General features: G+C 41.8%; 1 protein-coding gene across 2 annotated transcripts in view; it reads left to right on the top strand.

Moving 5' to 3' along the window:
* Positions 1-13,463, top strand: part of vps13c (vacuolar protein sorting 13 homolog C) — a 353,158-nt gene that overhangs the window by 149,490 nt on the left and 190,205 nt on the right. For both annotated transcript variants that reach the window (XM_060941799.1, XM_060941800.1), the window contains exons 39-40: positions 6,603-6,662; positions 6,795-6,948. In XM_060941799.1, coding sequence (XP_060797782.1) covers positions 6,603-6,662; positions 6,795-6,948 — 214 coding nt within the window. The remainder of the gene's footprint in view (positions 1-6,602; positions 6,663-6,794; positions 6,949-13,463) is intronic.

Below are 13,463 nucleotides of genomic sequence, written 5' to 3'. Positions count from 1 at the left end.
TGCTTTTATGCCCTTACTAACCCAATTGCTCAATATTCCATCTGTAATCCGATGGGAAATGTTGGGATTATCACATAGAGGAGTTTTACGAAACAGAGAGATGTTCAGACCGATGACAGCATGAGCCTCATGCCATGCAGAGAAAGAGTTCAAAATGATAGGGTTCTTAGTAATGTTTAGGAGTATTTTCTTAGAGGTTGGGAAAGGAAGAGACTTCAACGGAACATGTTTTAATTGGTGTTGTTCAGTAGGGAGCCATCTTGCCACACATTTGTCCCCATGTAGCCAACAGCATACTGAGCGAAACTGAGCTGCAAGGTAATAGCATCTAAAATTGGGAAGATTTAACCCTCCTTTAGAGTATGGAACCTGAAGAATTGATAGTTTGATTCTGGGGGATTTACCTTTCCAAAGAAGACCTAAATAAATCTTTATGTAGTTATCAAAGAAAAATTTGGGTACTTTAAATGGGATGCATTGAAAAAGATATAAGAATTTGGGGAGGATGGACATCTTAATTAGATTAACTCTGCCAATTAGTGAGAACAGAAGGTCCCTCCAGTTTTGTAAATCTATTTTAACCTGGTCTAGAGACTGATATAATTTTCTTTAAAGGTTTTATCTACAGAGGTTTGAATTTCTATGCCCAAGTATTTAAGTCCACTGGGGTGCCATTGCAAAGGTTTGGTTAAGTTCTTGATATAGTTGTCCAGTATGTTTAAGGGCAAGACCTCACTTTTTGTAAGGTTTAGCCAGAAGCTGCACTGTACTGTTGGAAATATTGTAAAAGGTGGGGGGGGGAGAGTTTGCAGGGTCAGCCACAAAGGCTAATAGGTCATCTGCATACAAAGCCAGTTTATGCTCGCTCGTCCCAAATCTCATCTCATCTCATTATCTTTAGCTGCTTTATCCTGTTCTACAGGGTCGCAGGCAAGCTGGAGCCTATCCCAGCTGACTACGGGCAAAAGGCGGGGTACACCCTGGACAAGTCGCCAGGTCATCACAGGGCTGACACATAGACACAGACAACCATTCACACTCACATTTACACCTGCAGTCAATTTAGAGTCACCAGTTAACCTAACCTGCATGTCTTTGGGGGAAACCGGAGCACCCGGAGGAAACCCACGCAGACACGGGGAGAACATGCAAACTCCACACAGAAAGGCCCTCGCCAGAAGTTCTATGGCTATCAAAAACAACAATGGAGAGCATGGGCAGCCCTGACGGACCCCCCCTGGATAGTGAGAAGATATCCGATAAGACCCCATTTGTTAAAATTTTTGCTTTACGGCCGTTGAACAGTGTTTTAATGTAGTAAATAAATTTAGTTCCAAAATTCATCGCTTCAAGAGTTTGAAAGAGAAAGCTGGGTTTGATCCTGTCGAACGCCTTTTCCGCGTCCATTGACAGTATTAGCATGGGGTCCTTTTGTGAGTGGGCTCTTCAATTATATGAAAAAGTCTACGCACATTGTCCGATCCATATCGATTTTTAACAAAACCTGTCTGATCAGCATTAATAATTTTGGGGATTATACATTCCAATCTTAATGCAATTAACTTTGATAAAATTGTATAGTCCGAGTTCAGAAGACTGAGAGGACGATAAGAAGTACATTTTTGGCGATCCTTTCCCGGTTTTGGTAGCAAAATTATCGTAGCCAATTCCAAAGAGTTAGGAAGAGTTTTATTAGTCAGTGCTTCGTTGATCATGTTTGTTCAAGGGGTTGTAAGCTTATCAGAAAAGGTTTTAAAGAATTCAATTGGAAAGACATCTGGCCCAGGGGCTTTATTATTTTGAAGGGATTTCATAGCATCAAGAACCTCCTTTTCAGATATATTAGCATCCAGGCAGTTTTTATCAACAGGATCTAGTTTAGGCAGGGTTAATGAACTTAAAAATGTTGTTGCTTTGGTGTTCTCAATCCCATGTTCTGTCTTATATAGTGTCTCATAGAATAATTGAAATTCACGATTGATATCATGTGGATTAAAAATGGATCTTCCATCGTCTGTGATAATAGAATGTATAGTTTTTTCATTTTCTTCCCTTTTAATTTGCCAAGCTAGTAGCTTGCTGGTTTTGTCACCAAATTCGTAGTAATGATAGCTGGTCCTAGCTAAATCAGCTTCAGCCTTATTAGTACATAAGTTATTATATTGAATCCGTTTTAAAGACAAGGTATTGAGCACCACTTCACTTTTAGTGTGAGCATGATCACGCTCCAGGTCTCTTATTTCGTTTTCCAAATTCGCAAGAGTTTTCTTTTTTTTCTCTGATCTCGTGAGAGCTATACGATAGGATCTGGCCTCTCGTATACGTTTTTAAAGGCCTCTGCATGCTCTTGCGACAAGGCTTTCGCAGATAGCTTTTCGCAGACAGTTGTAATTTATCGTTGAGCGGGGAGTAATAGGCGTGCGCGATGTTATTCACCGCCACAACGCAAGGGGGTGCGAAGTCGCGAAATCGCTAGGAGTAGTTGGTGGGTGTGGTTAGTGGAGTGTTTATCCTCTGGTTACTTATAATGACTAGAACTGGAATCGTATAGATGTATGTACTTCCTCACTTACTCGATCAACCGCTCTTCGTGCTGCTCCATCTTCGCTCGTGTTTTTAAAAATGGTGGTCGTGAAAACAAACCAAACCGGGAAAGTAGGAAAGCGGAAGTGCGTGTACAGCAGATGTAGAGTGGACCAATCAGAGCCCTCTTGTCTGCGAGGCTGTCTGCGGTGGTTACAATTTTTGGGAGGTGCATGCAGAGCATCTGCGAAGGGGGGGCTTCGCAGACACCATCTGCGCCGCCATCTGTGAGGACTGGGTTGTCAGCATAAATTGGCCTTAAGGCCTCCCATATAAAAGCATGAGATGAGGAATTAATATTCGTTTCCATAAATACATCAATGTGAGCGCTCATAAATCTAATAAATTCAGGGTCCTTCAGCATATAGGATTTAAACCTCCAGGCAAAGGGTTTCGATTGTGTAATCTCCCAGATTATTTTTATCGGATTATGATCGGACAATGTAGCTGATAGATAAGAACAATCAGTGACCCTGGCGGCCATATTGTAGGGTATTAAGGCCTCTGCATGCTCTTGCGACAAGGCTTTCGCAGATGGCTTTTCGCAGACAGTTGTAATTTATCGTTGAGTGGGGAGTAATAGGCGTGCGCGATGTTATTCACCACCACAACGCAAGGGGGCGCGAAGTCGCGAAATCGCTAGGAGTAGTTGGTGGGTGTGGTTAGTGGAGTGTTTATCCTCCGGTTACTTATAATGACTAGAACTGGAGTCGTATAGATGTACGTACTTCCTCACTTCCTCGATCAACCGCTCTTCGTGCTGCTCCATCTTCGCTCGTGTTTTTAAAAATGGCGGTCGTGAAAACAAAACAAACCGGGAAAGTAGGGAAGCGGAAGTGCGTGTACAGCGGATGTAGAGTGGACCAATCAGAGCCCTCTTGTCTGCGACGCTGTCTGCGATGCTGTCTGCGAGGCTGTCTGCGGTGGTCACAATTTTTGGGAGGTGTGCGCAGAGCGTCTGCGAAAGGGGGGGCTTCGCAGATGCCATCTGCACCGCCATCTGCGAGGACTGGGTTGTCAGCATAAATTGGCCTTTAGAAACATGTCAATTCTGGAATACGACTTGTGAACATTTGAAAAGAATGAAAAGTCTTTAGCGTTTGGGTTAAGTTGCCGCCAAATATCACACAGTCCCAAATCCCTCATCCCCCTGAGCAGAATTAAAGCAGCCTCAGAGCGATTAAGAGATCTTGGCGTGGATCAATCTAAATTGGGGTCCAATACCAAATTGAAGTCACCACCAACCAAACAGTGCCCCTCAGCAGTTGCAAGTTTTAATACAAGGCCATTTAAAAAAAGCAGGATTGTCGTGGTTGGGGCCATATACATTAACAAGTGTAACCCTATTGGAGTTCAGTTCACTCTTAACTAAGATAAATCTTCCATTACTATCTTTTTCTATTGATGTTAATTTGAAGTTCAATTTTTTATTAATAAGGATGGCAACCCCCCTAGCTTTTGTGTTGAATGAGGACTGGTAGACGTGTCCCACCCAATCTCTCCTTAGTTTGATATGCTCTGCATCAGAAAGGTGAGATTCTTGAATAAATGAAACATCAATGGACTGTCTCTTTAAGTACGTCAAAATTTTCCTCCTCTTAATTGGAGAATTGATTCCCCTGACATTCAAAGAAATTAAGTTTAGTTGGCTAGTCATATCTTAGTAACAGATGCAATTTAAGTATATTGGGAGCCTCAGTGCTTACATATAAAATGAAAGTTAGGTGAGTAACTATGCTTTTAAATAAAAACCGTACCAAACCCCCATATGCGACCCACCCACTGATACCCTTAGTACTAAACAACCCTATTGGGTAGGTAACTCTCTACTCTCTCTACACGACCTCTCAACAGTTAGAAAAAATATATTAAGCATCAAACCATGGTGCAAATTCCAAGAAGCAGTTATATATCAAAAAGAAAGAAGAAGAAGAAATAAAAAAAATTACTAGGATTTAAAGCATAAACACGAGATTTGGTAGCTCAGTGTGGAAGGGAATAAGCAATTCTTCTTGCCTGAAGACTCTTTTTTTTTTAAATCCTTAAAGGCGTCTTTAAGGCATTGCAGACTAGGGCTGCAGTCTGGGAAGATGTAAACCCTGCTGTTATCGTAATGAATCTCTCCCTTTTTTCTGGCGAGGCGAATTATTTTCTCCTTGTTCTTAAAGTTGAGGAGCTTTGCGACCATGGGTCTCGGCGTGTCCCCTCTGCCGGCGGGGTTTTTTTCCCAGGCGGTGAGCTCTTTCACAGGTAATGGAGGTAGGAAAGTTTTCGATACTGAGGATTTCTGGTATGACTCGCTCCAAAAACCGCAGCATCGTGGCCTTCGGCCTCCTTGGGGAGCCCGAGTATGCGGATGTTGTTACACCGGCTCCTGTTCTCCAAGTTGTCCACTTTATCTTTGAGGGACTGTACCTCCTTCTCCAGTTTCCCAATATGCATGGTGGCATCTTTAATGTTATCTTCATTTGCTGATATGTGTCCCTCCATTTCTTTGACTTGGTCCGCTAGTGTTGACATTCGCAGTTTCAATCTTAGAGAGTGAGGACTGGATGGAAGTTGTTTTAGCATCAATCTGTCTTGATATCTCTTCCTTACTTTCCTGAATGGCTGCCATCACTGCATCAAGAGTAGGGCTTTCACCTTTAGGAGAGCCGGTCGCCATTCTGGTTGTGTGCGCGGGTCTGGCTGTTTGCTTAGACAGCGGTGTAATATCCTTAAGACCCCTTAAGTTATACTGTGCCATGTGCCACGACAAAGAGTCAATTACTTTCTAGGGTTTTAGTATCATGGTTTTGAAAAGTTTAATGGAAAATAAAAGCAACTGTTGAAGTACGCCTGTGGACCTCACGCTTGCATGTCCATCCTCGCTGGCTGCAAACCGGAAGTCCCCAGGGTAACTTCTAAGCAACTGAAGGCCTCTCTCTCACATTGGCTAATGTTCATGAGTCCACCATCAGGAGAACACTGAACAACAATGGTGTGCATGGCAGGGTTGCAAGGAGAAAGCCACTGCTCTCCAAAATGAAAACTGCTGCTCATCTGCAGTTTGCTAAAGATCATGTGGACAAGCCAGAAGGCTATTGGAAAAATGTTTTGTGGATGGATGAGACCAAAATAGAACTTTTTGGTTTAAATGAGAAGCGTTATGTTTGGAGAAAGGAAAACACTGCATTCCAGCAAAAGAACCTTATCCCATTTGTGAAACATGGAAGTGGTTGTATCATGGTTTGGGCCTGTTTTGCTGCATCTGGGCCAGGATGGCTTGCCATCATTGATGGAACAATAAATTCTGAATTATACCAACAAATTCTAAAGGAAAATGTCGGGACATCTGTCCATGAACTGGATCTCAAGAGAAAGTGGGTCATGCAGCAAGACAACGACCCTAAGCACGCAAGTCGTTCTACCAAAGAACAGTTAAAGAAGAATAAAGTTAATGTTTTGGAATCGCCAAGTCAAAGTCCTGACCTTAATCCAATCGAAATGTTGTGGAAGGACCTGAAGCGAGCAGTTCATGTGAGGAAACCCACCAGCATCCCAGAGTTGAAGCTGTTCTGTACGGAGGAATAGGCTAAAATTTCTCCAAGCTGGTGTGCAGGACTGATCAACAGTTACCGGAAACGTTTAGTTGCAGTTATTGCTGCACAAGGGGGTCACACCAGATACTGAAAGCAAAGGTTCACATACTTTTGCCACTGACAGATGTAATATTGGATCATTTTCCTCAATAAATAAATGACCAAGTATAATATTTTTGTCTCATTTGTTTAACTGGGTTCTTTTTATCTACTTTTAGGACTTGTGTGAAAATCTGATGTTTTAGGTCATATTTATGCAGAAATTTAGAAAATTCTAAAGGGTTCACAAACTTTCAAGCACCACTGTGTGTGTGTGTGTGTGTGTGTGAGATATATATTAATTTTACTTTATTATTTTAATATTGTGAATTAAATACACTTGTAAAATGATTGGCATGTTTGTATTGTGCCATTTTAAATGTATGGTTTGTCATACAGGCTAACCGTGATGGACCTAATTTTTCTACTGTTTTCGAGAATACAGAACAGAAGTTGAATGTATGTACAGATTGTTTAAATTATATTGTATTATTTATTTTATAGTTTCTTCATATTTTATTGAGTTAGATAATTAATTTTAGTGCGCAAGTTTATTTGAACATCTGTATGTGTGTGTGTTCGTGCACGCAGATTATGTTCTCCTCTTTGGACCTGACTCTCCATACTGAAGCTCTGCTTTCTATCATGGACTTCCTATCTGCTATCCTGTCCTGTAGTAGCTTGTCCTCACCTGAGAAAGAGATCACGATTCATGAAGAAACAAAAGCTACCCTAGCCAAATCCAGTATGAGTGCACACACTAGCACAAAAATGCATACCTCCATTGATGTACTCATTACAGGAACTCAAATTAATTCACATTTTGGCTGTGAAGAAATCAGACCAGGTCTTAAACTGAGATTTTCACTGTTTATGGGGAAAGAAAATAGTTTACCTAGTGCTGTTTTTAAGCAAAAAAAAAGGCAGATTACTGAGATTTCTATGATTTTTTGCAATAACCCTCGAAATCAACTCCATATCTGTTGGTACCCTCTAAAAATGAGCAAACATGAATAACATCCATCCATCCATTATCTATACCGCTTATCCGTCAGGGTCATGGGGGAAGCTGGAGCCAATCCCAGCTGACTTCAGGTGAGAGGTGTAGTTCACTCTGCACAGGTTGCTCATTTGTTGCAGCACTAACACAGAGACGGACAACCATCACACTCACATTCACACCTATGGGAATTTGAGTCAGGAATTCTGGGGGGAGAATGTGTTTTATACACTTTTGTTATTTAATATACTTCCAGTGCATCCAGGTAGGTCCTTAAACATTTGGACATTTAGAAATATTATTATTTTAACTGTCTCCACAGTATAGTGCAGCTGAAAAAAAAACCCCTTCCAGCTTCAATTCCTTTAGTTTTGCCTTCAGCAAATGAAATGCATACAGTACATGCCCTTTTCAGAACAAAAAAGTGTCTTGGGTTGCTTTTGAGCTATGCTTTATGTCAATGTCCATCTGAACTGTGAAGCACTGTCCCCATACAAAAGGAGAAGTCATGCAGAAGTCTTATTTCAAAAGTAATGCCTGAATATTTAGGTGGTTATGACAATATTGAATGAGTGTCTGACAACATGGAAAGGATCCATTTTGTAAATATCAGAAAACTGCTCCTGTTTGAGAATTGACAATAAGCAAGAGAAAGGGAAAACAATGAATGTAGAAACCATCATTTTCTACAGCTTCTTTACAGGTGTTTGGGTAAACAGACGCCTGGTGCATCTCTATATGGATCTATTATGAGCCTTTCAGTGGCAAAAACAAGCAGTTTAGTTTGGCACGGATGTTTGCCCAATTACTTTGTATAGCTTTCCTATAATGTACCCATATTAAAAAATATTTATTATATAGTTTGTCTTTTTATAGCCATTTTGAATTTTATAGCAATTTCACTGTAACCACTTTAGCCCAATGTTGCAATGCATTGCACGTAAAACTGCACATATCTGCACTTTATTCCAAATGTAGTCCATATTGTTGCTGTCATCTATCTTTTATTTCCTTTATATTATATTTTATAGTTTTCCTTTTTCTACTTGTATACAAGTAAATTCAAATAAATTCAAATAAATACAAGGAAACCCACACAGACACAAGGAGAACATGCAAACTCCACACAGAAAGGCTGTCGCCAGCCACTGGGCTCGAACCCAGAACCTTTTTGCTGTGAGGCAACAGTGCTAACCACTATACCACCGTGCTGCTTAAAATTAGAAATAGAATTTTAAATTTGAATCATCATTGTAACCAGTACATTGTGACTGATTTAATTTTTTTAATCAATCCAAACAAGGTCACAGAAAGGTCAAATGTCTGAAAGTTTTTCTTTAATACCTTCCTTCCTGTTTGTCAAATGTTCAAGAACTTGGGGCCTGTTTTTTTTTTGCCATCAGTCCATTTATCACTCGAGCTCTGTGTGTCCATCCATCCATCAGTGCATCTGTCAAAGATTCTTGTTAGTGTGATATTTCAAGAAAGAGTAGTTGAGTGTTTGTAGGATTTATATGATCTTCTCATTGTAACCAGTAGATGAACTGTTGAGATTGTGGAATCTAAACAGGGTGAAGGTCACATTAAGGTCAGACGGTTGAAATAGTTTTTCTTCAATAGGTTCATTTTTGTTTGGAGTATATTTTCAAAGCAAATTAGTGACAAAGACTAATTTGTGGCGGAGGCATTGCTGTCAATGCCATTGACGTTGAGTTCTTATAGATTACATATCTCTGAGAGGTAATCCTCCTTAGCAACACGTATTAATCCTGCTCCTTTATTAGGGCCCGAGCCCTATGGGCGAAGGCCCTATTGTTCTTGTAAGAGTTCACTATTATTATTAGGGCCCGAGCCCTATAGGGCGAAGGCCCTATTGTTCTTGTAAGAGTTCACTATTATTATTAGGGCCCGAGCCCTATAGGGCGAAGGCCCTATTGTTCTTGTAAGAGTTCACTATTATTATTCTTCTTTATTTTTCTCCGCTGTTGGGCCATTTTCGGGGCGCTTGCCATGGGCGAAAACGCGCGAAATTTGGCGCCACTTCCGAGAATTGCCACCGCTACTCAGACCCAAAAGCCCACACTTGGCCGGGGCTCAGGGCCTCTATAGCGCCCCCTAAGTCGTTGTGATTTTGGCCTCCCGCATTAAGGTGCCTGGTTGCCATATAGTTTGTAGTAGTGGCATGCCATTTGGTATGCATATGTATCTCACTAAGCCGGACAAAAATGTAATGCCAATGCATTAGCCACGCCCAACAGGAAGTTACTAAATACGTTTCACATCGGATAAACCCTTCAGAAGTTATACGTCAATCAATTTTCACTTCAAAATTTTACATGCTAAAAAATTCATAACAAATCCTCTAATTGCTCAACACTGCTCATACTTCACACCCTAATCACTCATTGGGCTTCTGACATGTTACCCAATTTCTGTGATATTTCGCCACTGGGGGCGCTATTTTTGGGCAAAAAATCCAATCTTTCCTCAAATTTGGTCAAACTTCACGGCCACCCTCTTACTACCTCCCATGTCATGTATACCACATTTTGGGAATTTTCGTCCATGGGGGGCGCTGTTTTTGGCCGACGCAATTTCTCCAAAATGGGTTTTTGGTAAATTATTCCATAATGCTTTTCCTTTACACCACTACCTTGTGATAGTGCGTTGCTGTTGTGGACACTTATTTTTCCATTTCATAATCACTCATGTACAGCATAGCGCCACCTACTGACATGGGAAAAACCAAAAAATTTATTCTTCAAAAATCTATATCTCATCTTCTGTTTACTCAATTGTCATCAAACTTCATAACCAAACTCTTCATAGCTCACCTGACATGTACGCCAAATTTTGTGCACTTTCGCCCCTGGGGGTGCGGGTTATGGCAGAAATGATATTGCAGCTTCTGATTTGTCAAACTTGGCAAGCAAACTCTTTAAAAGACCCTTTTTGGGGCGCTTGCCATGGTCGACATCGCACGAAATTTGGCTCCTTTTTCTTAGACTCCCACCGCTACTGAGAACCAGAAGCCCAGATCCAGGCGGGCCTCAGGGCCTCTATAGCGCCCCCTAACTCATTGTGATTTTGGCCTCCCGCATTAAGGTGCCTGGTTGCCATGTAGTTTGTAGTAGTGGCATGCCATTTGGTACGCATATGTATCTCACTAAGCCGGACAAAAATGTAATGCCAATGCATTAGCCACGCCCAACAGGAAGTGCGGTAATTTCACTTTTGTGCGAAATGCATGGCCACGAAAACGGCGCAACTCCTCCTAGACCGTTCATAGGAATGTCACCAAAATTGATAGACATCATCTACAGACATGGCTGACAAAAGGTCCTAAATACGTTTCACGTAGAATAAACCGTTCAGAAGTTATACGTCAATCAATTTTCAATGCAAAATTTTACATGCTTAAAAATTCATAACATATCTTCAAATTGCTCAAAACTGCTCATACTTCACACGCAAATCACTCATTGGGCATCTGACATGTTACCCAATTTCTGTGATATTTCGCCACTGGGGGCGCTATTTTTGGGCAAAAAATCCAATCTTTCCTCAAATTTGGTCAAACTTCACGGCCACCCTCTTACTACCTCCCATGTCATGTACACCTCATTTTGGGAATTTTCGTCCATGGGGGGCGCTGTTTTTGGCCAACGCAATTGCTCCAAAACAGGTTTTTGGTAAATAATTCCATAATGCTTCTCCTTCACACCACTACCTTGTGATAGTACGTTGCTGTTGTAGACACTTATTTTTCCAACTCATAATCGCTCATGTGCAGCATAGCGCCACCTACTGACATGGGAGAAACCAAAAAATTTATTCTTCAAAAATCAATATCTCATCTTCTATTTTCTCAATCTTGATCAAACTTGATACACACACTCTTAACAGCTCACCTGACATATGTGCCAAATTTTGTGAACTTTTGCCACTGGGGGCGCTGTTTTCAGGCAACAATTTATATCTCGGCTTCTGATTGGTCAAACTTGATCAAACTTTACAAAACAACTCTTCATAGGTCCCTTGACATGTATACCAAATTTGGTGAACTTTCACCACTGGGGGCACTCATTGCGCTGTAGCAGTTGCAGGAGAGGTGTTTACAATCATGAGGCACCAGGAGTATGTTGTTTTGGTTGCCTTAAACACACATGACTTGTGGGGAATGGGTAGGCAGTCGGGAGCAAGTGTTGTAGCATAGCGCCACCTACTGACATGGGAGAAACCAAAAAATGTATTCTTCAAAAATCAATATCTCATATTGCCTTAAACACACATGACTTGTGGACCACTGGGGGCGCTCATTGCACTGTAGCAGTTGCAGGAGAGGTGTTTACAATCATGAGGCACCAGGAGTATGTTGTTTTGGTTGCCTTAAACACACATGACTTGTGGGGAATGGGTAGGCAGTCGGGAGCAAGTGTTGTAGCGTTACAGACAGACTAATAGATGTCTAACAGAAGACAATCCTATGTAGCTATAGCTTGGTGACTGATGAGGTAAATACATTAATTTGGTTGGGAAGCCATGGCATAAAATGTTCTGTCCATGACAACATCTCAGCGCACCGTGTACTCTGTGTCCAATTCTGTGCTTTGTCACCATTGTGGGAGTAATGTCTCTTGCCAAAGAAGCTGTGGAAGGTATTTCGCGGGGACGCATGCCCCCGCCCCACTTGGCCGCTGGCGCGAGGGCCCGTCGAGGCCGCTTGCGGCTTTAATTAGGGCCCGAGCCCTATAGGGCGAAGGCCCTATTGTTCTTGTAAGAGTTCACTATTATTATTCTTCTTCTTTATTTTTCTCCGCTGTTGGGCCATTTTCGGGGCACTTGCCATGGGCGAAAACGCGCGAAATTTGGCGCCACTTCCGAGAATTGCCACCGCTACTCAGAACCAAAAGCCCACACTTGGCCGGGCCTCAGGGCCTCTAAGTCGTTGTGATTTTGGCCTCCCGCATTAAGGTGCCTGGTTGCCATATAGTTTGTAGTAGTGGCATGCCATTTGGTATGCATATGTATCTCACTAAGCCGGACAAAAATGTAATGCCAATGCATTAGCCACGCCCAACAGGAAGTGAGGTAATTTCACTTTTGTGTGAAATGCATGGCCACGAAGACGGCGCAACTCCTCCTAGACCGTTCATAGGAATGTCACCAAAATTTATACACATCATCTAGAGACATGGATGACAAAAGTTACTAAATACGTTTCACATCGGATAAACCCTTCAGAAGTTATACGTCAATCAATTTTCACTTCAAAATTTTACATGCTAAAAAATTCATAACAAATCTTCTAATTGCTCAACACTGCTCATACTTCACACGCTAATCACTCATTGGGCTTCTGACATGTTACCCAATTTCTGTGATATTTCGCCACTGGGGGCGCTATTTTTGGGCAAAAAATCCAATCTTTCCTCAAATTTGGTCAAACTTCACGGCCACCCTCTTACTACCTCCCATGTCATGTATACCACATTTTGGGAATTTTCGTCCATGGGGGGCGCTGTTTTTGGCCGACGCAATTTCTCCAAAACGGGTTTTTGGTGAATTATTCCATAATGCTTTTCCTTTACACCACTACCTTGTGATAGTGCGTTGCTGTTGTGGACACTTATTTTTCCATCTCATAATCACTCCTGTACAGCATAGCGCCACCTACTGACATGGGAAAAACCAAAAAATTTATTCTTCAAAAATCTATATCTCATCTTCTATTTACTCAATTGTCATCAAACTTCATACGCAAACTCTTCATAGCTCACCTGACATGTACGCCAAATTTTGTGCACTTTCGCCCCTGGGGGTGCGGGTTATGGCAGAAATGATATTGCAGCTTCTGATTTGTCAAACTTGGCAAGCAAACTCTTTACAAGACCCTTTTTGGGGCGCTTGCCATGGTCGGCATCGCACGAAATTTGGCTCCTTTTTCTTAGACTCCCACCGCTACTGAGAACCAGAAGCCCAGATCCAGGTGGGCCTCAGGGCCTCTATAGCGCCCCCTAACTCATTGTGATTTTGGCCTCCCGCATTAAGGTGCCTGGTTGCCATGTAGTTTGTAGTAGTGGCATGCCATTTGGTAAGCATATGTATCTCACTAAGCCGGACAAAAATGTAATGCCAATGCATTAGCCACGCCCAACAGGAAGTAAGGTAATTTCACTTTTGTGCGAAATGCATGGCCACGAAAACGGCGCAACTCCTCCTAGACCGTTCGTAGGAATGTCACCAAAATTGATACACAT

This window comes from Neoarius graeffei, chromosome 15, assembly GCF_027579695.1.
Source record: "Neoarius graeffei isolate fNeoGra1 chromosome 15, fNeoGra1.pri, whole genome shotgun sequence".
In the NCBI taxonomy this organism is placed as follows: domain Eukaryota; kingdom Metazoa; phylum Chordata; class Actinopteri; order Siluriformes; family Ariidae; genus Neoarius; species Neoarius graeffei.
The sequence above is the reverse complement of the archived record's forward strand: the minus strand, read 5'-3'. Positions and strand labels throughout refer to the sequence as shown.